General features: G+C 34.3%; 1 protein-coding gene across 1 annotated transcript; it reads left to right on the top strand.

Annotated features, from left to right (window-relative positions):
* Positions 1 to 395: 395 nt before the first annotated feature.
* Positions 396 to 16,148, top strand: LOC110094003 (probable LRR receptor-like serine/threonine-protein kinase At1g56140). The gene is made up of 19 exons (XM_028700926.1): positions 396 to 413; positions 9,016 to 9,087; positions 9,160 to 9,231; positions 9,360 to 9,431; positions 9,623 to 9,694; positions 9,794 to 9,871; positions 9,978 to 10,049; positions 10,147 to 10,212; positions 10,362 to 10,427; positions 13,235 to 13,279; positions 13,369 to 13,433; positions 13,515 to 13,900; positions 14,146 to 14,347; positions 14,427 to 14,591; positions 14,693 to 14,811; positions 15,112 to 15,322; positions 15,398 to 15,629; positions 15,741 to 15,891; positions 16,017 to 16,148. Exons 2-19 carry the CDS (start codon positions 9,020 to 9,022, stop codon positions 16,146 to 16,148), a joined length of 2,274 nt encoding a protein of 757 aa, XP_028556759.1. The 5' UTR covers positions 396 to 413; positions 9,016 to 9,019.
* Positions 16,149 to 27,174: the final 11,026 nt, after the last annotated feature.

Below are 27,174 nucleotides of genomic sequence, written 5' to 3'. Positions count from 1 at the left end.
TTACATACATAATACTCATAGTTCATTTTCATATCAAATATGAGTGGTAGAAATGAAATATATGAGTGGTAGGAAAGAAATATAAGTGGTATATTTGATATTAAAATAATATAGGGTGGTATGCATGTAATATTAAAATTTTGGGTGTTAGATATGTAAATAGGATATTAAAAAGTGGTATGTATGTAAATTTTCCTTTTTTTATTACTATACGGTTCGACCGATGGAACCGTTCGAACCATAAACCTTTCGTTTTTCTCGATATGATTTTCACAACCTTGTTGATATGTGCTGCATTAATTTCTTGATGGTTATTAATTTTATTGCAATATCATCAATAGGGATTTTGGAACAAATGCGTTGTCTGGACCCATTCCAAGAGAGCTGGGGAATCTAAAAAATCTAAATACTCTGTAAGATATTTTGTTTAGACAGCACTTTTCTTGATGCTGAAATTTATTTATAAGTTGCTCTATTGCCTTTATATATTTTCTCTTTCTATATTAGTTGTTTACAATTATGATTTCCTTTTGTTTAAATTTTTTTTTCTTGATATTTGATAATCATGCTGAGATTTTATTCATATGTCAAAAATTTATGAGTTTATTTGAGACGGTTGTAACATTTTATTCAGTTGTGTGTACAATTATTATAGGGAAAATAATTTCACTATTATATAATTGCAGAAAGCAACTTTTCACTATATATTGCTGAAAAGTTATGAGAAAACAATAAAAAGTAGTAACACAACCCGACCTGAAACTCGGCCCAAGAAAATCCGGGTTTGAGTCAACTAATTTACCATATAGGTTGGGTTCGAGTTAACCCGACAACTCAGAATCAACTAGGGTTTAACCCGGGTGCTACCGATCCATGCCAGACCGCGCACATCCAGTCGTCCTGAGTCCGTCCCGCAGGCCGCATCGCATCCTATGTGATGTCCCGCACTCCCGCTCCTGTTGTCAGCTGTCCTACACCAACAAACCGGACCATGGTCCTGCACCCGCTGGCTAGTGGTCGCTGCCCTGCACGCCTTCGCGGCTCGGACAGTCGGCCTTGCATCAGGTCTCGCACACACCTCCCTACGCTCGCTCGTAGCAACCATCAATGCAACATGGAGCACGTGCTCGCAGCTCGATCAGACTCAACCTCCCACGTCGTGCCTTTGATCTCAGGTTCTCAGTCGGGTCGGGTCAACCCGGAAACCAGCGTGGGTCGGCTCCCGATTGAAAATTCTAACCCGTTTGGAAAATCAGGTCGGGTTAGGGTCAACCTGTTTGGACCCGAGTCAACTCGAGTTGGACCCGAGCTTAACCCATTGACCTGTTTTGACACCTCTACAATAAACCACATGGGAGCCAAAAGAGTACCCCCTCAACATATTCCAAATAGCCCAAATACACCACATTCACAAAATAGCCAAAACCGACACAACAACAATCGTAAAAACTAAGTCAACATCTAAGGTTGCCATAACAAAGCCCGCAACCATCCAGGGGATGAAGGAAGGAGCCCACATCATCATCCTGACAGGCTGAGAACCAAGAGAAACTCTCAGGGGCAAGGTAGAGGACGAAATAAAGTCAAATCGAAGCATCCAAGCAATCATTCAATAACATCAAGAATAAACCCAAGAAAAGGGAGATGATTGTCACTGATCTTCCCCAACAAAATCGATCGATAATCCCTCATGTAACACAAAGCATCACAGAAGGAAGAAGGCATCAACAAAGATAATTTCCAAATTAAAAAAAAAAAACAAAAAACAAAAAAAGGAATTAGAATAATAAGCTTAAGAATCTTTCAAAATATTTTCAACTAATAAACTTAGCTTTAATTGTTTTCCTTAACAGAGTTAATATAAAATTAATACAAGAGTGAGAGACCCCATACATTCTGCAATTCCTTTCTCCAAATATAGTAGATGGAAGCACAAATGACCAATTAGTAATAATTTTTGGAGATATAAGCTAATTTGCGGTCCCCAAAAATGCAATTAAAAACTTGACAAATATTCTGCCTTAATAGAAAAATTCTAGATCCAGGAAAAGCAATACTTAAAATGCTAAAAGTGAAATCACATTCGTCAAATAAATGGGGAGACAGATTCATCATTGCAGTTACAAAAAGGGCAAAATTGGGCTAGCAAGGACGCCTCTAATGTAAAGTTGATCAGCAGTTTTAAGCCCACCAACCAATGTAAGACAAGAAAAAGAAGAGAACATCAAACAAAACCTTTTATGCCAAATATATTTATATCAGTCAACCTCATCATTGGATTTATAGAAATCATTAATAAAGTTCTAAAAATTAGGATTTTTCATATTATTTCAAAGAGGGAGATCCCTCCCATCATAATTAAGAGAGATGGCAGAGATAGAGTTATGTAGGGAGGGTGACCAAGCATTAGGAACATCCCAAACTCTATTAGAAATAATAACAATCATAGTAACATTAGTAGGTAAGTTAATAATAGAAACATGGCATAAATCAACCATAGAATTACCATTACACCAAGAATCCCACCAAAGAGTAATGCCATTTCCATCCCCAATCTTGTAAGAAATATTGCTTTTAATAGAAATAGGGACCTTAACCAAGTGTTTCCACCAAGCAGAAGCTTAACCAAAAATAGGTTTCCAAAAAGATGTATAAGAGTTTTTGAACCAGCAACTGAGGGAATTAAAAGAAAGACATCTCCAAATCAAAGAAGATGAAAATGCATGAATTAAAGCAACAATTGAGGGAATGCCAAGACCTCCATTTTTTCTTTGGAATACAACTGTTCCTCCAAGAGATAAGATAAAACCTTTTACCTTGAATGTCCCAATGAAAAATAAATCTTGCACAATATTTGTCAATGAATTTACAATAATATTTAGGCATAATAGAACCTCTAATCCAATAGGACAAAGTGTTCTAAATACTAAATTTATTTATTTGAATTCTCCTAGTAAAGGATAAAAGCTTTGCCTTCCAACTCTCCAACATTTTAGTTATCTTCTGCAATAAAGGGGAGAAATATGCCTTTCTAAGCTTCCTAGAAGCAATGAGGGTCCCAAGATAACTTACAAAGCTATCAACTAAGGAAATATTAACAATATCAATATAATTTGGGGTGTTTTTGGAGAAAAAAAAAATGGAACTCTTATCAAAATTAATCCTAAGATCATAGGCATTATAAAACTGAAGAAAAATGTTATTTAAATTGAGCGCTTTAATCATAGAAACCTTTTTAAATATAAGGAGATCGTAAGCATAAAGTAAATGAGAAATAAAAGATCTAACATGACTAAAACCTTGAAAACAGTGGAGCCCATTATTATTATTATCATGAAGATTAGAAAAAGCAACCATGATAAGTCAAAAAAGATAAGGGGATAAGGGACATCCCTGCCTCGAACTAGAGGAGGAATTGAAGACACCATGAAGACCAACATTGTAACAAATAGAAAATGAAACATCTTGAATGTAAGCATTAATTAAAGATATAAAAATCTCTGGAAATCCTTTGTCTCATTCTGTGAAGCAGAAAACTTCTAAAGATAGTGTCAAAAGCTTTAAAAATATCAATCTTAACATAGAAGAATTTTTATTTACCAATAGAATTAAAATTAAAGAGGATATCAGAGGTTAGAATAATGTTATCAGAAGCAACCCTGCCATTAATAAACCCCAACTGACTAGCATGAATGATATAATGCATAATAGATTTAAACCTAAGAACCAGAATCTTAGTAATAATTTTGTAGAACGTATTACATAAATAAATGGGTATATAGTCTTTGGTATGATTGGCATGGGGCCCTTTAGGGATAAGGAAAATAGTAGTGACCTTAACTTTTTAGGAAGGAAAGAGGTGTGAACGAAATGTTTAATGGCCATGCAGACACTATTCCCAATCAAAAGCCAAGATTTTTTATAAAATTCAAAGGTGTATCCATCATGGCCAAGGGTAGAGCAGTTAGGACTAGAAAAAATAACACTTTTTATCTCTTCAATAGAGATAGGTGAAATTAAGCTAGGGATGAGGTTAGAGGGGATAGAGGAACCAATAGGGATATTGGGTTGATTAATAGAAACTTGAGTGGAATTAAAAAAAATTAATAAAGTGATTAATCAAAGCATGACTAATTTCAATAGAAGAAGAGAAGGTCCCATCCTTAGTAGAAATAGTCTTAATGACATTTTGATTTTGCCTCACTATAATTTTGTTGAAAAGAAATTTAAGGTCATCCTCCCCATGAATTAACCACCTAGCTTTGTCTCTTTGAATGACCTAAGAGGCCAAGGAATCCAGGTGGAAGAAAAGACTATCATTAATAGAATTTAATTGAGAATTTAGAGATTGGGACAGGGGGGTTACTATCAAGAAAATCCGAACATTGCTCTTGTTGTTTTTTGAAATCAATGATTTTGGAGGAAAGGAGAGTAGAAGAAGCCCAATTTTTATTTTAAAAATTATTTTAAGGTTAGATAGAATGCTATACCAAATTTTGATATGGGCACCATTAAAGTTACAAGAGAATAGAAATGAGAGCATTCTAGAAATAATGGGAATTAATCTAATAATTTTTAAACATGAACCTGTGATTATTATCCGCCCTATTATTGAAGTCAATAATAAGAGGGGAATGGTCAGAGAGAAATGGGCCTTCAACTTTGTAAGAATACAAAGGAAAATTTCGAAGCTATAAATCATTCACCAACACCCTATCTAATTTAATATGAATGGGATTATCTAGCCTTTGGTTGAACAAAGAGAAGAATAACCTGGAGGAAGCCAAGTCATGGAGATCATTAATAAAAATCATATTACTCAAAATCCACAATTTAATACCATCCACAAGAATGCTACCAACTTTATCATAAGGGAATCTGAAGCAATTAAAGTCACTTAAAATTTCCCAAGGTTTATAAATTTCAACACTAATACAAATAAGCTTTTGCCAAAGGAAATCTCGTTCCTAGGGGGAATTAGCAGCATAAATAAAAATTAAATAACAAAAAAATGATTATTCTTAAACCATATTTCACCATGAATATATTGTTATGCATGCAAATAGGGATAAAATTAACAATGCATACATTCCACTTAATCCAGATATGGCCAGGGGAGCAAAAATTAAATTATTGCAACTATTCTCTGAAATGAACATTCTATGAGAAGAAGAAAACCAATAATCATTAATAGTTCCATGAGAAACCTTAACTTCCAAAATACAAAGTAAATCTAGAATATGAGAAGTAACAAAGTTTTTGCACATCAAAACTTTTTCAAGGCTATTAAAACTATGAACATTCCAAACAGCCAAGTTAGGTTTGAACATTAAGCTTTATGTTTATTTTTGGATCCCTTCTTAGACCCCTTAGCACGAGTAGTAAAGGTTCCTTGAACAATAGCATTGGGGACCAAGCAGTCACAACCTCAAAAGATTCATCATCTTTAAGAACATTAAATTTATTAAGAGAATGCAACCAGTTAGCTTATCCCATTACTATTGTAATGCCCCAGAATCTAATTTAAAAGAATTATTCTTTTATCTTTTAATTTACACAACCAGAGTTATCTAATTTCTTTTATCAAGCTAAATGGCAGCAAAAATAAAACTATGAGTTAGAAATACATAAAATTGCAAGCATCTTTGAGATCTAAGATAGATTATCCAAAAGAAAAGTAAAGAAAAAACATCAATTAAGGTACCAAACCTGTTGCAAAGGGACAATGGAGACAGAGTAGTGGAACTACCGCAATAGCATAATCATAGAGATGTATAATATCCTCAAGACCTTCACAACAACAATGCTTTTTAGTATCTATGAATTTAGCATGTCTGTAGTGGTATTGCACCTTGTGGTATTGCACCTTGTTGGATTTTTACAGTTCAGTTCTCTCTCATTTTAAAATGCCGTTGCGAGAAAGTTCAAACTCTAGCAATATATTTTCAAAATGACCATCATCGAGGTTTTATGGGCAATTATATTTTATTAATTGAATATTGTTGACTCTATATGCATGCTGACAGAGGATTGAGTTCACAGTAGACCCTTCTTTTCACTCAAGATAGGAAATGAGAGAAATGAGAACTCCGCATAAATTGACGACCATGACCCTTTTATAGTTCATATTGACCATACTTTCCACATCTATAATTCAAATGCTTAAATATCTAAACTTAGAATTCATTACCTTTAAATAATCCAAATTATTGCATTCCGTACTCAAATTTTACCGTATCAAACTTTCTATTATGACACATTTACATAAGACTTTTCATATGAATATACTGATTAAAAAGATCAATCAACATTTGACTTGTTAACAGATAAAAATAATTCAATGGCAACTCCTTAAAACTTCAAGTATTCAAAATGAATATATCTACATTTTTTTTTTTTAAATGAATATATCTACATGATTCTTCTACACACCTATTAAGAAAAAGAAAATGGTCTGTAGGAAAGTTTATATTTCTATCTTATAAAAAAGATCATACAATGTCTAAAAAAATAATATCAAATTTAAAAATATCAAAATCAACTGCTTAAAAAACTGATTGTACAGAACAACAACAAAAAGCCAGTGAATAAAAAAGCAAAATAAATTAAAAAATCATACATATAAATTGATTCTACAGAAAAACAACACAAGTATAAAATTATCTCAAATAAAAAATCCTGTTTAAAAACGATAAGTATTTGTTGGGCCTAAAAAATTAGCAACCTTTTTGGAACAAATTGTATGACATGCCATTAATATAAGAAATAAAAAGCATCACAAACATCAAAGAAAAGTAGATTGCAAAGCAAGAAAGCTAAGCCCAAAAGTAACCAGTAAGCAATTTTTATATAAAAAATTTATAAAAATGAACAAATATCTAGATACACTCTCTCACTCAATAGATTGTTCTCATTTTCTTTGTTAAATGTAATGTACAAAACTTATTACCATAAGAGTATATATCACTATTATAATAGATTCATCAAAAAAATCAAGAAGAGGATTATCTCATAATATTACCTTAATAGCAATCTTAATATAATAACAGAAATCCATATGAAAAGTCACATGGCTCCCCAATTTGCTATGCCCACACCACAAAAAACCCCAAAACCAACATCTCAATCAATCATCTCACACACAAGAGAAAAAAAAGCAAGAAAGAACAAGGCATAGCCAGACGAGAATAAGGATGAATCCGATATAGAATGGGACGGAAAGAAGACAATTGACAACGGAGAAGAAAATATCTAAGTACCTATGATGCCATCTATGTGAAAATTTTAAACTTCATACAATCATTTCCCAAAATTCATCAAACTTTATAGAACAAAACAATGGGGTGAAAAACTCACCTGGATCTGCAAAACAAGAGGAAGTTCAGATTGAACAAGACGATATCGAAGTCTTCTCGTTAAGCCCAAAAGTGAGGCCACCGCTGAAGAGAGGAAGTAGAGAATATGAATAAATAATGTTACTGCTGCAAACATGAGGAAAATAAATAGGCGATCTGAAGAGGCTTAGGGTTCGTTTGGGATGTTTCGGAAAGTGTTATGTCAGAGTGAACTGCGATCGTGACTTCTGAGCTAACAAGAACAACGAAAACTTGAAAAAGAACGTTACCTTTGCAGGGAACTCCCAATGCAACTTCCGAGCCAACAGGAACAACGAAGGCAAAGGAGCGGCGACTGCGATAGGAACAACGAAGGTGAAGAAGCAACGAATATTTCAAAATCATCTTCACGCAAAGCCTTAACTAGGATCCGAAGGGGCGCGAAATTATAAGGACGGTAAAGATTTATTTTAATTTAAAAAATTAAATGATTTAGAATTTCATTGGATATAAAGACTTGAGTATTGAAGTCTGTAAATATTTTTTTTTAACTGCTCCATGCTTAAATGCTCGGCAGCAGTCAATGAGACAATCTTTAATTTTATTACAATCGAATAGTAAAAAAAAACGTGGGAATTCATTTAACATTTTCAAATGAAAGATTAGGATGGTCCATTGGGAGACTCACAAAAGATGCTTATAATAGTAGTATTTATTAATTATTTATAACAAAAAGAAGAGACAAGATAATTTTAAAAGAAATAAAATGGATGGCTAAGAGATTTGATATGGAAGTAAACTCAAGCCCTAGTAGTAGTAGTAGTAGTAGTAGTGTATATATATATTGATGATGTTGATTTAATTTTGGCTTTTAGTAGAGGTCAACACTTCTACAATAAAGATAGACTTGGGGTTGTTTAGTAGCAAGAAGGATTTAACTCTTTTTTTTTTTTCTAACTTCAATTAAGATTTACTAAATATTGTAAATCCAAATTTAATAAGTCCTAGAGACATTAAATACTGAAAATTATTTGAACAATAGATGTTGTTAATTTCATCAAATCTTAGTAAACTATTTGGCATATATAGCAAAGAGAAATAGAATAAATATCCTACATTTAGCCTACAATAGAATGAAATTGGGATTTGAGAGGATTTACACTGTTAAAAGAACTAACTGACAAAATTTAGCTGAAATCCTAGTTTTTTTTTTCCGCTAAATCTTGCAAGTAAATAGCCCCTTAGTGACAAAAATCTTATAAGAATATACCTAAAGAATTCTATTAGAACTTCTTGTCTTCATCCATCTCTACCATAAAAAAGGTAAATACTTCTATCATGAAAAACAAAGTCTTCAAAGTTCTTCAATCTTTATGATGGAAATTTTTTTCTTCATGGAATTCTATGTTATGGAGATAATGATAAGGACCGTTTGATTTATTTTATCTTATATTTTGGCAGAGGATTGGGGCCAAACAACTTCAGTGGAACTCTTCCAGCTGAGCTGGGAAGCCTTAGGAACCTACAACAATGGTTAAATAATCCTAACTCTATAATACAACTACTTGCGAGAATGAAATCAAATGTTTTTTGTCTGCTCTTTTTGTTAGTAGTAGGGGATATCATATGTTACAGTCTTTTGTTTTCTAAGCTTATATCTGATTTATTGTTCAATTCTCAGGTACATGACTAGTTCTGGACTAAGTGGTGAGCTTCCAACTTCTCTATCCAATCTTACGGCCATGCAGACATTGTAAGTTCTATATATACTGAAAATTTGAGTTTAGAAAATTTGCTTCTGATATAATAGTTATAATTAATCCAGGATGATGTCAGGCAATAATTTTACAGGCAAATTACCAGACTTCATAGGAACTTGGTCAAACCTAAAAGTTTTGTAAGAATACCCTTTATAGCTCTCATGATATATATAAGCCAAATTTATCATCCATGACTAGAATTGCATACAGACAAATTTCTAGAAAATAAATTAGAGGTGCTCACTTCTATATGATGTTTCGATAGGAGGATACAAGGGAACTCCATCAGTGGTCCAATTCCTTCAAGTTTTTTCAATCTCTTCAATCTTAATGATTTGTAAGCTTCCTCCTTTAAACTAATACTAGAAAAAAAGTTTTTATGATAAAGCCTACCAACCGTCAACTAAGTGATTATATAGTTGTTTATAGCCTCATGATTAATTGTTCACAAGTGCATTTTTTTCACCTAATAATTTCATCTTTTATTGAACATTTATATAATAAGAAATATTGAATGCTCTATTCTAGACGCATAGGAGACTTAATAAATGGGTGTTCATCACTGGAATTTCTTGGGAATATGACAAATCTAAACATACTGTAAGGCTTATTGTTTCTAATCGGCAATCTACTCTCTTCATGTTTTTTTTTATAACTTGGTGCATAACTATGGCATGGTATAAATTTAACTCTATGCAGAATCTTAAGGAATGCCAAGATTTGTGATACTCTTCAATCAATCTTTGACTTTGCATATTATAAAAGTTTAGTGACATTGTAAGTGCTTTAATACCTTTTCCTCTATTATGTTTTTTTTTTACTTCAAAATGAAAATGATGTAGCATTTGTTACTTGGCTGCAACTTGAATTTTTCTCTATAAAGGGATTTGAGCTTCAACAACATCACAGGCAATATTCCACTGTCTCTACTTAGTCTGAGCTCTCTAAACTACTTGTACGAAATTACTATTTCAGCGTCCCATGTTTCACTTAAATTTTTTACTATTACAAGCATAATTTATATTTTTTTTCTCTATTATCACCCTCAACAGATTCCTTGGGAATAATAGCATAACAGGCACCTTACCTAGAACAAAGATCTCAACACTGAGTAATATGTAAGTATGCAAGTCACTTACGATGTAAGTTTCTCCCTATTATATTAGCTGGAAAATTTTCTTATTATAGAAACAAATCTTATCATGTTATGCTCGTTGATGAAATTTAAGACTTTCAACTAAATATCAGTTCCTTTAAACTCCTACAGAGATCTATCATACAATCAATTGTCAGGGAGCTTTCCAAACTGGGTCAACGATCCAAACTTAGTGTTGTAAGTCGTAGAAAAATTTTATATTTTCTTATTTAGTAATTGCAATATTTTTTAATCATAAATATCCAATCATACCATTCCACCAACTCTTCTCTTTATGTGCTTGCAAAGATGTCAATTTAGGGGAGGGGTTGGAGTTCCATTGGTATTGCCATCTTAGTACAAATATGTATATGACTATAAATAGGATACATAAGAGAAGAATAAAAGAAGATAAAATAAATGATAATCTCTTCAATAATGATTAAATATGTTAATAATAAATCGTGCATATTCCTACAATAAATAGTTTAAACAAGTGATGATTTAAATATAACATTTACATGCAAATTTAAGGTGAGATAAAGGCTATTAACTTGCATTTGAAAATAACTGATGAGGACATCCACCGGAGATTTCGACGTACTTATCATCGGCGGAATCGTAGATCGACGGATACGATTCATAGTCTCTATTTAGGATATTTTAGTGCATTTCTTTTATTTTTTTTTTTCAGTTTTTCACTTGTACCCCTATGAGGAATTTAAATCATGTTGTAGCCTGAAGGCATTTGTGTCTTTTACAATTTTTTGTGTTTTGGAGGCCTATATATTAAGGCATGGTCATTGTATTATTTTCTAATGATGATTTTGACGAATGAAATTTCAAAATTTTGCCATTGGATCTATTTGTGAGTTCATGAGAGAAGTGATACCTAAAATAGGGCCAAGTATCACCCACCAGCCGCCGGTAGGAGCCAGGACTCGTGGTTAGTTTCATGTTTTCTTTTTCTCTTCCCTTTCCCCTAGCCCCACCGCCGCCATCTCCTCTCCTCCTAAGCCGCCGGCCAACTCCACCCCACCCACCACCAGTCGGCCACTCACGCCCACCCTCTAGCCCGCCGGCCCCTCCACACTCCTTGATTAACCTTCAAGCCGCCACCTTTTCCCCCCATCCCCTCGCTCCACCGTCGACCACCTCACCCTTGCCCTCTTGATGATGATTTTAATCATCATTAACAATTACCTTAATTAGCCCACTTATTTCGGGAGAGAATTTAATCCAATTTGAATTTCAAATACTTTCCTAAATTAGCCTTTTCAAATTAGGAAAGTTTTCAATTAAAGTCTAATTTAATATTAAATTAGATTTGAATTATTTATCCTTTTTCCCAAAGTGAGCCAATGAATTAGGAAGTATTAATTCCCCTCCCAATTTCCCCCACCCTCATCCATAACCCCCCCCTCCCCCCTCTATGCCCAAATTTTGAATTCAAAATTTGAATTCTATCCTTCCCTCCACCCTCAATTAATTCTCTTAATGGGATTACCTTCCTTGGTAATTAATTTCAGAGAGGATTTAATAACCTAATTTCCCCTACTCTACCCGCCCTCTCCTTTCCCCTCCTCCTTACCCGTCGGCTCCCCTCTCTCTGCCACCCCTCTCCACCTCTCCCAACCAGCGGCTCCACCAAAGAACACCACACGAATAATCTCAAGCTCATGGATGGCAAATTCGGAAGTTAATCACGGATTTGCCAACAATTCTCAAGGGGAAATTGACGTCATTCAATCACCCTTCTTCGACCCCGGATTTGGATCCGAAAGCCCTGTCGAGGAATACGTTGAGCGTATTCTCGTCCATTTGGCGGACATCATCGACGAACAACGACCTACAGGACAATGAAAGATCACCGGACGACCACCCGTCTCTCCAACTCCAGCCAACTTCCCGTGGATCAAATCCAACGACATCCTCTGTCTTTCAGTGGCATCACTGGGATTGCTGACATTCCTCCTCCGCTAACCCTACTTCCAATGAGCAATCGAGAGAGAAACTCTAAGGTGAAAGCTCTATTTGTTAAGTGACGGATTATTGTTAATCGCATATTTGTTTTACTATTTTCTTGTTATTATTTCAGATTGTCCTATTAATCTAGCGTGTAACCGCATACCTGAAGCAAGTCGATAACCACGAAAACTAAAAGTCTTAACTTAGTGAAACATTAATTCTATAATTTCATTACTAAACAAGTTTCTTATTAAATTCTTGCAATTCCCTTGATTGTTTCACATCAATAATAGTGACAAAAGATGAAATAGTCAAAAGGTTTTGTTGCACAAAGGTTGTAATTGTTGTTAGAGTACGATTATTCAATAAAAGACAGAGTAACCTTTATTGAAAACAAAGAATTGACAACGAGACCTGTGCCAATGAAGGCACGTGCAAGATCCTTGGAGGCATAGTAGTATAGAGTATCGATGGTGTTCCTAATGGAAAGTGTCAACAAAGAGTCGACATTGCTATTATTATTGGAGAACCAAGGATATCACATAGCTTTATAGACCTACATGAAATTGAGGGGGCTAAGTTTTCCAGTGGTCAATGATGAAGATCAAAAACTATGAGAGCGGTCTATTTGTGAAGTGGAAGATAAATAACCAAGTTTACACTACAATATGTATTAGAATTTTGAGGCTTTAAGTGGTAGATCTAGATATTTAGCTATGAAATCATATTGTAAGAAAGAAAGAATCATAGAGGTCTACACCTTTATTAAATTATCATCTAAATACAAGCATATATGTGCTTATATCTAAACAAAAAAAATAATCACGAAACATAATAATGGAGAGCATGCTCAGTAATTATAAAATATAAGAATAATTAATAGTATCGATTTCAATTATAAATAATTAACATATGTATTAAATTAAATGCACTGACAATTTTTTAAGCACTTCATAGTTCTTTCCTATACTAATTCTTTTGTTTCATTCCGAACAAGAAGAAAGCCGAAAATTAAAATTTATTTTTTTTGGTGATAGGAACTTGGTTGCCAACAACTTTATCATAGACAATTCCAATAACAGGTAATTACCTTCATTTGCCTTCTTGTGTAAGTTAAATTTCATTTTGATTCATTCTAGAACTTGAAATTTATCTATAATTTTACTCTCAGTGTCTTACCTTCAGGATTAGAGTGTCTTCAAAGAGACATGCCATGCTATAGAGACTTGCCAGCTTGTAAGTTGCTTTCCACATCTTCATGCATTTTCTTCTCCTCATGAGCTATAAAAATATATTTAAAGTATTTTGAACTTGTAGATTATCAATTTGCAATAAATTGCGGTGGAGGTGAAAATGTGACGAGTTCTGATGGAACTAACTTCGAGATAGATAATGCTAATCTCGGTGCAACATCTTATTTTGTGACTAATGTAAAAAAATGGGCAGTAAGCAATTCTGGAAGCTTTATAGATGCCTCAAATCCTAATGCAAATTATATAATTAGTTCTCAGATCCAATCCCAGAACACACTTGATTCAAAATTGTTTAAGACTGCAAGGACGTCACCATCCTCATTAAGATACTATGGCTTGGGACTTCAAAATGGGAATTACACGGTAAAACTACAGTTCTCTGAGATTGGAATACCAGATCAACCCACTTGGGAAAGCTTAGCTAGAAGGGTCTTTGACATTTATATACAGGTAAGCAAATTACTCATGGAGAATGTCTTGTTTGAATTCTAATAAAGGATACGGAGCAATTGATCTTGATTAATTTAAAGAAAATTATAGATTGTGAATTGGTTTTAATTGGTTAGTGTTAAATTAGGTAAACAATATAAAAAAGGTTAAAAATTAACCTTTATACTTTTTAAATGGTAGTGATATATATTTATATCTAAATACTAGTCTACTTGAAACTAACAGGATCAAATATATAATTTCAGGGCAAGCTTAAGGAGAAGGACTTTGATATAAGAAAGGAAGCTGGTGGGGAATCTTTTACAGTAGTTTTGAAGGAGTACCAAGCTCCTGTAACAAACAACTTCCTAGAAATACATTTATTTTGGGCAGGAAAGGGTACACATTTTATTCGTAGTTCAGGATATTATGGGCCATCCATTTCTGCAATCAGTGTATCTCCTTATGGTATGCATTTTTATATGAACTTTTAAATAAAATTTCCTCAAAAACTCCCAAATTATTTTACTACTATCGATGTTTACAGACTTCATTCCATCTGTGAGCAACAAACCCCCACATTCCTCTTCATCAAATAACAATACAGGTAAAGTTGTAGGGATTGTATGTGGTGTTGTGGTTTTGGGACTTACCGTGTTCGTGATACTAGTGTGGAAATATAAACAAAAAAATCTTAAAAAAGATAATGAAGGTAACTTCTTTAAGGAATTTAATTTTTTTTTATTATTTATGAATGCATAACGTTTGTATTTTCTTTTGAATTTGACTATTTTAATATGTCAAATAATACAGAGTTGTCAGGAATGAGTGCCATACCAAATACATTCAGCTATTCTGAACTGAGAACAGCTACTGAGGATTTCAACCAATCTAATTTTCTCGGAGAGGGAGGATTCGGGCCCGTATTCAAGGTCTGATTTGCCTATATATGACAATGTTAAATTTAATTTCACCACATAATTATTCTTAAAAGTCTAATTTTATCATAATTTTTATCTTTCAATATCATAAGAGTTTCACTAGCAAAATAAATATGACATTACTTTTCAAAAAGCAAAATGAGAGTAGAGTGCATTTACTTATCACCTAAAAATATATAAGCATATTGTTAAAACTGTCAAACATCCTTGTACAACTACATTAATATTGTGCAAATTAACTATATGACTTGTAGAGTTGATAGTAAAATGGATTTATTTGTTTCATCTAAGGGTAAACTACATGATGGAAGAATGGTAGCGGTAAAGCAACTATCAGTAGCATCTCAACAAGGGGAGAGACAATTCACGACAGAAATAGCAACTATATCAGCAGTCCAACATCGTAATCTAGCTAAGTTGTATGGTTGTTGCATTGAGGGAGACAAAAGACTCTTGGTTTACGAGTACCTAGAAAATAAGAGCTTGGATCAAGCTATTTTCAGTATGTTTTGAAATAACTAGTAGCTTGGAGCAACAATTTAAGTAATTCCTTTATTTGACTGGTCTCTTTTTGCAGGGAAAAAGGATTTGCATCTTGACTGGGAAACACGCTTTGAGATTTGTTTGGGAGTAGCAAGAGGCTTAGCCTATCTTCATGAGGAATCAAGAGTGAGAATTATTCACAGGGATGTAAAATCTAGCAACATTCTATTAGATGGTAATCTTACCCCAAAGATATCAGATTTTGGTTTGGCAAAGCTTTATGATGATAAGTGGACTCACATTAGCACAAGAGTTGCAGGCACAATGTATGTAAGGATTTGATGTTTATCTTTAACAATTTTTATTTTTTTTACTGAAATTTCAGTTATTCATTATTTTTATGCATCATTTAGAATTCAAAATTATGATATTTGCAGAGGTTATTTGGCACCTGAATATGCTATGAGAGGACACTTAACAGAAAAGGCAGATGTATTCGGTTTTGGAGTTGTTGCTCTTGAAGTTCTCAGCGGAAGGCCTAATTCAGACCTTGATCTTGAGGAAGAGAAAAGCTACTTGCTCGATTGGGTAGGCAATGATTTTTGCAGATCATTTCTTATAAATTAACTACTAACCTATCATTCAAAGGAAGCCTAAATCTGAACTTATAACATAATGCGGTACCTAACATGATCTTAATACTTATGTTTCAGGCTTGGCATTTGTACGAGCAGAAGCATGAATTGGAGTTGGTGGATCCAAGTCTATCATCATACAATAGAGATGAAGCTACTCGAGTAATTGGCGTTTCTCTTTTATGCATCCAAGCATCGCCAACTAATTAATTTTTCAAATTAAGATTAATTTTAGTTAATTATAATTACTTTAAGTTAATTATAATTAATTTTATCAAGTATAACTAATTATTATTAATTATAATTAATTTGTATTTATTACAATTAATTTAAGTTAATTATAATTAATTTTTGATAATTATAATTAATCTTTATTAATTATAATTACTTTTTATTTAATCTTAATTAATTTACATTAATTATAATTATTTTTAGTTAATTAAAATTAATTTTTATTAATTATAATTAATTGTTCTTAATTGTAATTGGTTACCATTATGTAAATGCTTATCTTACCTCGAGCCTTGTGCTATCTACAACACCACCATCGTCGTGTAGCGAGCAACGACATATACATGTTTTTCTTAACATGATGGGAGGAAGTTTGTTGTGATGCTTGCGATATGACGGGCAGTCACTTAAAATTTCATTTTCGTTGTTTGCGGCGCATCGAAAAATCACATATACAAGTTTTTATTAGAGTGATGGGAAGGGAACCCGATGCAACACCTACGATGGGACGGGCGTGCTCAGTACATGCTCTCGTAGAGTGTCGGGAACTCTTATAAGTACCCTTAAGCGTTCATGTAGCATAGCGGAGCGAGGGAAAGAATAATGCTTTCAAACTGGTACATTCAAAGACCCATACACGCCTTTCTTGGTGTGGTGGGAATGAAGACTATGGCTGCGGTGTCATCTGACACAATACACATCTTTTTTTCCTTGGTTGGCAGGTTGAGACATCTGTTGTTTCCCCAAAATGTGACGCCGAGAGGTTGCTGAAATTTGTGATGAAGAGGAAATTCAAATTTGAACTAAACTTGAATTGAACAAGGACTCAAATTTGATGTGAGCTTGAACTATGGAGGGGGCCTGAATAAGACTAGAATAACAAGAAACTTGAAACCAAATTGAATAAAGAATTTGAATTGAACTCAATTGAATTAAATTTGAATTTGAGCAGAATGTAAACAAATTTAAACAACCAAACTTGAATATAAAGGATTCGAACCGAATGTGACTTGAACCATTTGAACAATCAACTAAACTTGTGCCGAAAGGAATTAGACACAAATGAATTTAGGCTTGACTTCAATTTGAGATGTAAATAAAATGAATGATCAATAAAGAAATTAATTTAAATAATGACACCAATTTTTTAATGAAGGTTAATACCTCGATTGGAATGCAAATAAATGATGGTATCATATTCATCATACATATTGAACCATCTTTGAAGACAAAGATCTTGCAAGTAGATTTTGCTTGCAAGCAATGAGGAGATTACAAGGTCATCTTACATAACCTTCCACGAATGCACAATGCGACAAGGTTAATGCTGGCTAGCAAATGCAAAGAAGGCGTGGACAAGATATCAAGCAAACCACTGATGTTGGTTAACTTGTGAAGGATATATATGTTGCATACACATATAGAAAGGAGCACCTAGTGAATATGACTCGCCTATAAGCATGAATCAAAGAGTTTGCAATGAGGTGTTTTATCCATAATATAAGGAAGTATGTAGTGTAAGAGACCACAAGGCAAGATACAATGGGTATGTTGATTCATTAGAAAGACTTTGGAATATGTTGATTCATTAAGAAAATGGTGCAAACGACATAAAACCTATAATACTAATGTCAAATTATCTCGCCAGTCTACCTGAAGGAATTTGAAAGCATTGAGAAAACAAGTCATTAGTGAATGTGATCACACCTTGTCCTTAATGTCAAAGTACAAGTTAATATACTCGGTTGTCACAATCAACTACCGTTCGGTGGAAAGAAAATAAGTTGAACATCCGCGAATCATATCAATCAATATGCAACGAACACTCTGCATCATTGATAATACTTAAACTTCAAGAAAGTATAACAATTCCTTACAAATGGAAGGAGTTAATACGCAATGAACATATAAATGTAAGGTTCTTGTAAGCAAGAGCAAGAGATTTGGAACACATATAATAATATTCTCCAAAATCAATGCTAGAATATGACATATTAAATACATCATAATAATATAACTAAACCCAAACATAAACCATAAACTAAAACATTTATGACTTAAGCCACAACTTATTCATATATAATCAATTTTGTTCAAGAGTATCACATTTCTCCAATTTAGTTAAGTTTTATTATTTTTTAATATATTATTATTATTATTACAAAAAATTTATTTTATTATATAAAAAGAAGAAAAAATTAGCTATAGGGCGAAAGAGGTCAGGGGTGGATCTACCTAAAGCCCCCTAAAAAATTTTATTATATGATATTTTAGGTAATTATCCCCCGTCATCTATTTTTTAGTCTTTATTAAAAAAATGTTTAGGCAATTGGCCACCCCTAAAAGTTTTAAAATACTATGGTCTTTAGGCAATTGTCTATAGCATAATTAAACACATTGTGTAGATGTGTTATTATTACGGAACGATGAACTAGATACAAAGAGAAATAGTAAAGAGAATCCAAAAATATACTTACAATGAAAATTTATTATGGGGGTGCTGCTGCACCTGGAAACCCCCGCAGGGGGCCCTACCCCTTGACCCTGACATATATGCGAAATCTCTACACTTTTACCACCCCCCCCCTGTGAAAATTAAGGCCGATTCCGCTCTTGAATGAGGTTGAATGATTGTATTATATTAATAAAATTTTGAAAGATAAACACTTCAAATTATAGAGATCGATGGCATAATTTGAATAGTGATTGTTTTAAAATTTTGTTGTGAAATGCATTTAACTTTCAAATTTTCAAATTATATGAATAGCGATTGTTTAAAAGAATTTGCGAAGAATGTCACCAACACTTCACACGAAAAAAATGAAATTTGAGGATTCATAAATTGTAGTTTCTTATAGGCAATATCATCATGCAGCATGATTCAAAATTGTTTTAAGTTTCATACATTCTATAAATTTGCTGTGACATATAATTTCCTTGTTAGATTTGTTACTTGGAGAACAAACATTGAAGAGTACAATTGGAAGTAATAACAAAATTATCCATATTTGACTAATGTTGGCTTGATTAATACCAACAGGTTAATTGCCATACCATTTTTAAAGTTGTTCAATGTAATTTAATATTAAGCTATGCAACGGATATTATAAGATGTATGGGTTTGGTAATTATAGGTGATATTATATTAATTCTACCGTTATTTGATTATGTTTTAAAATAAATCTCATTAAAACATTAAAGTTATAAAAGCTCAACAGTCAAAATCATAGTGAAATTCGAAACAATGTTAATATGTCATAACAATCAATCAGATGATTTTTTGGAATTCCGCTTGTTTTTTCGACATCCTAATTTCAGCCTATAAATATTTCTCGTTTAGAGTTTGATTCATCGTTTCCTAGTACAAAGCCTAAATTTCATGCAGTACAACAGAACACCTATTCTTTAATAGGGCTATGATAAGTACAAAGCTCATTCTACAAAATGATCAACAATTTTTCCTGAATAAAAGCATAAACACACTTGACAACCCACCAGAAATCACGCACAACCAAAAACCCAAATCTATCTTTAATTTTCACTTCCATCTCATAATATTTCAAAAAGAAACAATCTTGCTTGACCAAAACCTATCTTGCAAAATAATCCAAAAAAGAAAAATAGATACAACAAAAGAGAAAAAAAAAATACTCACACAAGAAAATGAAAACAATGAAAAGTGTGTGTTCCTTCTAAAAGGGGAGAGGCATTATATTATCAAAACTAAATTTCAATTGTCAGAACTACTTTATTTGGGAGTTCTAGAAAAACATTAAATTTTAGATCGAAGCTCAATTAGTTGTTCTAGGAGTTGGCATATTTCTAAAGTAAATTTCATATGAAAAGCGAAAGAGTACAGATCCTTCGAAGTCGAGGTTGTGGAGATCAAGAAACGAATTCAAACCACGAAAGGTCTAAAGGAAAAAACATATGAGAATAGTTTTAGCAATTATATATGATGGAGAAAGGTAACATAATCGACCATTATCTTACGGAGAAGTGAACTCTTTGTTGAAAGGTACGGTTTGGACGGTTGAGCTCATCTTCAAAAGAGTGAAAAAAGCAAAAGAAGTTTAGAAAACTAAAATAATTGGCGAAATAAACCTAATTGAATAAACATTTTAGAAGTTCAAAACACCGTCATAATTGAAGAAAAAAACATGCGAGTAGCCTAAATGCCGATAAGATGAAATGTTAAAGAAGTTTAGGATACCAAAACATTTGGAGAGAGAAACTACCGGACAACACGAGTGAGCGGAGGAAGCTAGGGCAAGCCGAAGAGTAAAAAAGGAAGATGAAGAAAATTGTGAATCCTGTAAGAAATAGTCAATATTAGGTAACCGACACTTAAACGAAACATTAATAGGTTAAATGAAATTCAACGGAGGGAAACTCAAGCGGGTCCTTGAGAGGAATAAAAACTAATTTAGTATGTGGTGCATGTAACAGACATTAATTTTCATAATTATTACATATTTTTAAATTTATTAATTATCTATAAGGTAAGGAAGGGACAAGATAATTTTAGAAGAAATAAAATGGATGACCAAAATTTGCTGTGGATGAAAATTGAAGCGGCTTTTAAATTTGTTTGTAAGGTAATAGTTTTGAAATTTAATGACTCCTATAACTGAAGAAATATTTGAATATCAAACTAGTGTTTTAGAATATTAAGGTTTTGTTTGGGATGACTTTCTTATTGCTTCTTAAAGTAGCTTTTTATTTCAAAAAAAATTAATTTTTATATTAAAAAGCTGTTTTAAGAAACAGTAAGAAAGTCGTCCCAAACGAAACCTAATATTTCGTTGAAGATAGCTTTCTTAATGTTTTCTAAAACAATTTTTTAGTAAAAAAAAATTCTTGAATTAGAAATTTGTGTTAAAAAGTTGGCTTAGAAAACAGTAAGAAAATTGTCCCATATGAAACCTAAAATTTCCTACTTTTAGACTTTTAGTCATTGTTTTATAGCTATTTTTAAGAAAATTATTTCAACCAAAGTCTACGTTCTTTTAACTTTTAACTTTGAAAATATGGGACATAATTATAAAATCTCTATATTTTAATCTTTTAATAAAATATTAATAATTTTAATATTTAAAAAAATAAGCAAGTACAATAATTAGTTTACTCTATTTTAATAAACAATAATTAATGATAATTAACATTGGCCTTGAACATGAAATAAACAAAAAAAATTTAGTAAAAGCGAGATGGTGGGTTTAACAAGGTAACCTTCATTTTTTTTAACGCACATTTACAAATTTATATTTCGAATGGCACTTTCATAAAATTTCATTAATTTGTTATTTTTGTTGTCACATTCAATTGAGTGATATTGTGGAAAATGTGGATGGCAGATAAGTCATCTTCTAAAAATCATTAATTTGGTGACAGAGACAAACCTATGTAGAGCTTACGGGCGGCAATATTCTATCTTGTGATATTACACACCTCTTGATCTTATTTTACACACTTTTTGTGCGGTATTCGGACGGAAAGAATCATTTGGATATGTGAGTGAACATATTTTGTACATATTCATACATAGTGTATGTCAAATTAGTTTACACACTATGTACGCAGGGTGTGAACATTCACACTCCGGACAATTCTTCCCGTCCGGATACCTCACATAAAAATTACTTCTAAAAAAGAGGATGATTCTGCCTCTACTTAAAGGAATTAGATTAGATCTGCAAGTGAGATGTCAAAACTGGTTAGCGAGTTCGGTTCGATTCCAATATAAAATTGATCCGCTTTAAATCCGATCAATCTAAACTCTCTTATTTAATAAATGGATCAAAAAGGTGGACTCAGATCATACTAGCTATCTCATTTTAATTAAATCTATATATTTATATTAACCTAGTCTGTTTACGAAACAAATCAAAATGTGTGACCTAAATTCAAATCATTTATTAAATGAGTTAACTCGAATTCAAATATATTAAGTCGGATCTGAATTGAATTGACGAGTCAAGTCATTTCCAAAATAGACTTCATGTGTAAAGTCATTTGAGCATGGAGATGGACTCTTGCTAAATAAAAAATAAATAAAAAAACACTCAAGAAGGAACTTTTATTTGGTCCGGTGAACGTACGTAGAGCTACGTTCGGCTGGCACTAAGATCACAGGCACAAAACGAGAAATAACGAGCAAATACCGAGCAATACCAACAATAACGAGAAATACCATTATGTGAAGACCAAATATCGAGTAATACCGAGTAATCCTAAAAAATACAGAGTTTGTTCTAGAAAAACTCGGTATTTTTGGGGATTACTCGGTATTGCTCGGTATTATTCGGTATTGGTCTTCACACAGCGGTATTCCTCATTATTATCAAACAATACCTAGCAATACCGACCAAATACCTAGCAAAAACCGAGTAACAATCCTCTGACCGAACGAGCTACGTCCGGTTAGACGACGTAATAAGCACTGCTAGTTTTGGCATTTTCTATAAAAGAAAAATGAAAAAGACCTGTCAGTGCTCGTACTGCTAAAAAATTATTTACACACACTTTTCAAAATTTTGCCTAATTAATCATTTCATTAATGATTTCGCCCATTTTGAAGTGGACAGCTTTTTATTGTACATTTTAATATGATTAAAAATTAAAATATTATATAAATAAATATTAAATTTTACATATTAGTTCAATATAAAATCCCTAATATATATATAATATAGAAAAGTCAAAGTCATGTTCTCCAGACTTCTGCTAGCTTACTCATGGAAGATCCTATAGATGACTTTAACTTGGTCTTCTGTCTTCTCTATACTTCTCAGAGCAGAGCATATATGATACATTTCCTTATATCCTTCAGCAAAATTAGATCAAATATTCTCAATCTTTCTTCCTCTTCAGAAACAAGTATCCGCCATCCTTCGATCTCCTCAAAGAAATAGATATGGCTTCATCAAAATTTTTTTTCTCTCAGCTTCGTCATCTAATCTCAGGCCGCTGCTGCTACTTCTTCGGCTTCCTTTTGTGTTTTTTCTTCCTCTTGTTTGAAAGATGCAAATCTGAATCTTCTGCTGCGGCAAAGACTGATCCTATTGAAGGTACGCCATCGCTTTAACTATCTACCTAACTGTATATCCTCCAATTTCCTTCTATTTTTATCTTTGTTAATTTTCACTTACCTTCCAGCATAAAAGCAAAGGGTAAATTAATGGTGATTAAAAAGAATAAATTTTTAATTATCAGAGATTTATGTGAATTATGGTTGCCTTCCTCACTTCCTGCTTGCAAGAATTAGCTGTGATGCTGTTGCGGGAATTATAAGTGTTGCATCCTGGAGTATTCACGGCGGTCGAGAAATATAAAGTTTAACGTCTTAATGTTGTACGAAGATCCAGCTCACAATCAGATAAGAGAGAGGGGGTGTAACGTTCATAAGAGACACCAGAGTTTTTATGTGGAAACTCCTGAAAAGGGGTGAAAACTACGGGGTCTGACCCAGTTTGAATGAATCCACTAGTATTTGCAGTCGATTACAAATGAGGCCCTTTTTAGGGAGAAGGCATTGGCTTGATGTTACAAATGTACGTCATATAGAAAGCATTATATGGTGGGAGTTACAATAATCTACATAGACATGCTTGTTTGGTTGGAAGGGCCATTGTAGGCGATGGAGGTCGGAAGGATCGTAGTCGGCAAGAGACAAAGGTCCGAAAGACCGTAGTTGGCAGGAGACCAGGGTCAGAAAGACCGTTGTCTAGTGATGGAGATCGGAAAGACCATAGTAGGCGACAGATATCAGAAGGACTAGACAAGAGATCGGGGTCAGAAAGGCCGTTGCCTGGTGATGGAGGTCGGAAGGACCATAGTAGGTGATGGAGGTCGGAAGGACCATAATAGGCGACGGAGGTCGGAAGGACCGTAGTTGGCAGGAGACAAAGGTCTGAAAGATCGTAGTTGGAAGGAGATTGGGGTCAGAAAGACCGTAGTAGTAGGGCGATATTTCGATTGAACTACAAGCATCAAGCGGTGGTCCGATAGAAGTTTGGGCCTCATATAGTGGTCTGGCAGAAGTCCAAGCCTAATGTGGTAGTCTGACAGAAGTCCAGGCGTCACGTGGTGGTCTGGGAGAATTTTGGGCCTTAAGTGGTGGTCCGGTAGAAATCTAGCCGTCAGGTGGTGGCCTGTTGGAGCACATGGCCTCAAATGGTGGTCCGGCAGAAGTACAGGTGTTAGGTGGTGGCCTGGTGGAGCACAAGGCCTCAAATTATGGTCCGATGAAAGTTCGGGCCACAGGTGGTAGTTTGGTGGAGCACAGGGCCTCAAGTGGTGGTCATGGTCAAGTGGAAGTCTGGGCCTCAGGTGGTCCGGTGGAGCTCAGGGCCTTAGGTGGTGGTTCGGCAAAGCAACGACATCAGGCGGTGTTCCGGCAGAGGTGAGGGCCTCAAGTGGTGCTCCGGTAGAACTCAGGTCCTTAAGTGGTGGTCCGATGGAGCAACGATGTTAGGTGGTGGTCCAACGGAGATGAGGGCCTCAAGTTGTGGTCCGGTGGAGCAACGACGTCAGGCGATGGTCCGGCGGAGCAACGACGTTAGGCGGTGGTCTGACAGAGGTGAGGGCCTCAAGTGGTGGTCCGGCGGAAGTTCGGCGGTGGTCGAGGAGGAGCTTCTTCCTTCTCTTCTTGCTCTGGTCCCCCCTTTTAAGAGAAATGAGGGGTCTATTTATAGATTTCTGGAGTGGCATGACCCGTAAATAGGTAAGAGATCAAGGGTAAATGGGGAGTGGTTGGATGGACGGCTAATGTTGAATCCTTTGACCATGGACGGTTTGATGGACATTTGAACGTCTTATTGACATTGGAATTCAATGATCTTGGCCTCGTTGGATTTGTCTCGTCGAGCCGCTCGATTCGACTACAAGCAAGTTATGTTTGGAAACCGTTTGGCAATCCAAATTGTGATTCAAACCTTCTAATAGCGCTTCTAACCCTTGATTTGGACCCATTTGGGCTTGGATTGGGTTGAATTTTTAGTGATATTTGGTTCGTTTTTCCGAGACGTTCAGTTAGACTATAAGTTTGCTTAAATCGGAGTTCGGATGGTCCCAATTTTAATTTCGAAAGTTTCCAACTTGATTTTGCATCGAGATTCGTGCCCGATCAAGATAATTTTTGATGACGTATCAATAAGGTTTTTTAAAATTATTGTGAGTTATGTAACTTTTTTTTAATTTTGGATAGTAATATTTTTATAATTATCACTTAGGTTAAAAGTGCATTCTCATCATAAAAAAATTTAAAATATAACAGAAAATTGCAATAAAATGGAATGATGATAATGATTTGGAAAATAAAAAATGTTTAAAAAAATGTAAAAAAAAAAAAGTCTAAAATCTATACTTGAGGGGTTGTTTATTCGGTTAAAAACAGAGATGTTGTGCATAATGATTGTAACGTATTTAAATTATTTTGAAGTTATTTGAATAAGTGTAATATAAATAAAGTTGTTTTTTTTAACTAAAATAAATGTAGTATAATGCCCAAATTGTTGTCATTGATCCATTTTTAGATTTGTAGTTTCTTAGGGGCATCTTATCCAATAAAGTCTCTATATATAAAGAGATTGTAATTGGTTTTGTACTCTAGCCAAGCAAATATGATTTAGTTCTTTTTCTTTCCCTTCCTCCCTCTCTCTTACTCTCTCACTCATCCAAGAAGTTCAAGATGAACTTCATTTTCCTCCCAATAAGATCCTACAAGTGGTATCAGAGCTATGTGGAGGTGAAGGAAAGCTCTTCTCCAAAGAAAGAAAGAAAGAGAGGAGCCGGGACGGACGGCTGTGGTTCACGTGCAGATATTCGATTATAGCGGGTTGGGTGTGCGGTCGGAGGCTAACCACAGGGAGGCAGCTGTGCAAGTTCCGGATCAAGCAGAAGGTGCGGATGACTGTACAAGTTTCGGGATCAGGCTGAAGGTATGGTCGAATCCGCTCGGCTAGACGCATGCATGCTAGATGGATGTGGCAGAGCGATGTGCAGGCTAGTTGGACTCGACAATAGTGGTGTGCGAGCTAGCTAGACGCTACATGATTGGTGTACGGCCTAGTTGGGAGCGGTATGATCCCATGCGTGAACGATAGGCCGAAGTGCTCTGGATCGGGTGCCAAGCAACGTGGGCTATTCACAAAGGATTGGAGCTAGAGGCGGGATTTGGAATTATGGATCGCAACTTGGTAGCGTGAGTAGGTCGCTGGTTGTATGGCTTAAGATCGTAGAGAGAGCAATATTCACGGGAACCTGGGCAGTGGAGGAGAACGCGCATGAGGAGATTGGGTACATGCTTGATCCGTTCGCATAAAGTGGTGCGTCTGGATGGCTGGTGGGCTTGGGTCATGCAGAGGTTGATGCTGTGGTGCATGGGAGGCTTCCCGCAGATAGTTGTTGGTGCCGAATTTGAGCTACAATTATTGATTAAAGATCTTTTATATTTTTTTGAGGTGGAGCATTAGCAGCTACAATTCAAGATCATGTCAATACAAAGATTCAAAATCAACAAGTTCAATGAGGAGAACGTTTTCAGCCTATGGAGGATCAAATAAAAGCATTATTAATACATCAGGGGCTATTAGAGGCAATATCCAGAGATGGACTTGTGGCATTGTCGAATCGGGTGAAGGCAAGAGAAATGGAATTGAAGGCTCACATCACAATCTTGGTCTATCTTGGTGACAAGGTATTACAAGAGGTTGTCGAGGAAGAAAGAATTATCGAAGTATTAGATAAAGTAGAATCGTTGTTTTTGAAAAGATCACTTTCGAATCGTTTGATATTGAAGAAGCAGTTGTATACCCTCCAAATGAAAAAAATCAAAGGTTCTTTGAAAGCACATGGATGACTTCAACAAGGTAATTATTTATCTCAAGAATGTTCATGTGCGGATTGATTTAAATGTTTTGTAAAATCTAGACCAAGGTGGATATAGTTGTGTTTGGTACAGCTATAGATTTGTAGTTTCTTAGGTGCATCTTATCTAATAAAG

The sequence above is a fragment of the Dendrobium catenatum genome, unplaced genomic scaffold (assembly GCF_001605985.2).
Source record: "Dendrobium catenatum unplaced genomic scaffold, ASM160598v2 fragScaff_scaffold_146, whole genome shotgun sequence".
NCBI lineage: Eukaryota > Viridiplantae > Streptophyta > Magnoliopsida > Asparagales > Orchidaceae > Dendrobium > Dendrobium catenatum.
Note: the sequence above shows the minus strand (reverse complement) of the source record. Positions and strands in the feature narration are given on the sequence as shown.

What these genes read in the sequence shown, in the direction of transcription:
- LOC110094003 (XM_028700926.1), top strand. Translation starts at nt 9,020, where the DNA reads ATGACTAGTTCTGGACTAAGTGGTGAGCTTCCAACTTCTCTATCCAAT. An exon ending in AACGATCCAAACTTAGTGTT is followed by an intron (nt 10,428 to 13,234) that starts GTAAGTCGTAGA and finishes TTTTGGTGATAG; the next exon opens with GAACTTGGTTGCCAACAACT. An exon ending in AAAGCTACTTGCTCGATTGG is followed by an intron (nt 15,892 to 16,016) that starts GTAGGCAATGAT and finishes CTTATGTTTCAG; the next exon opens with GCTTGGCATTTGTACGAGCA.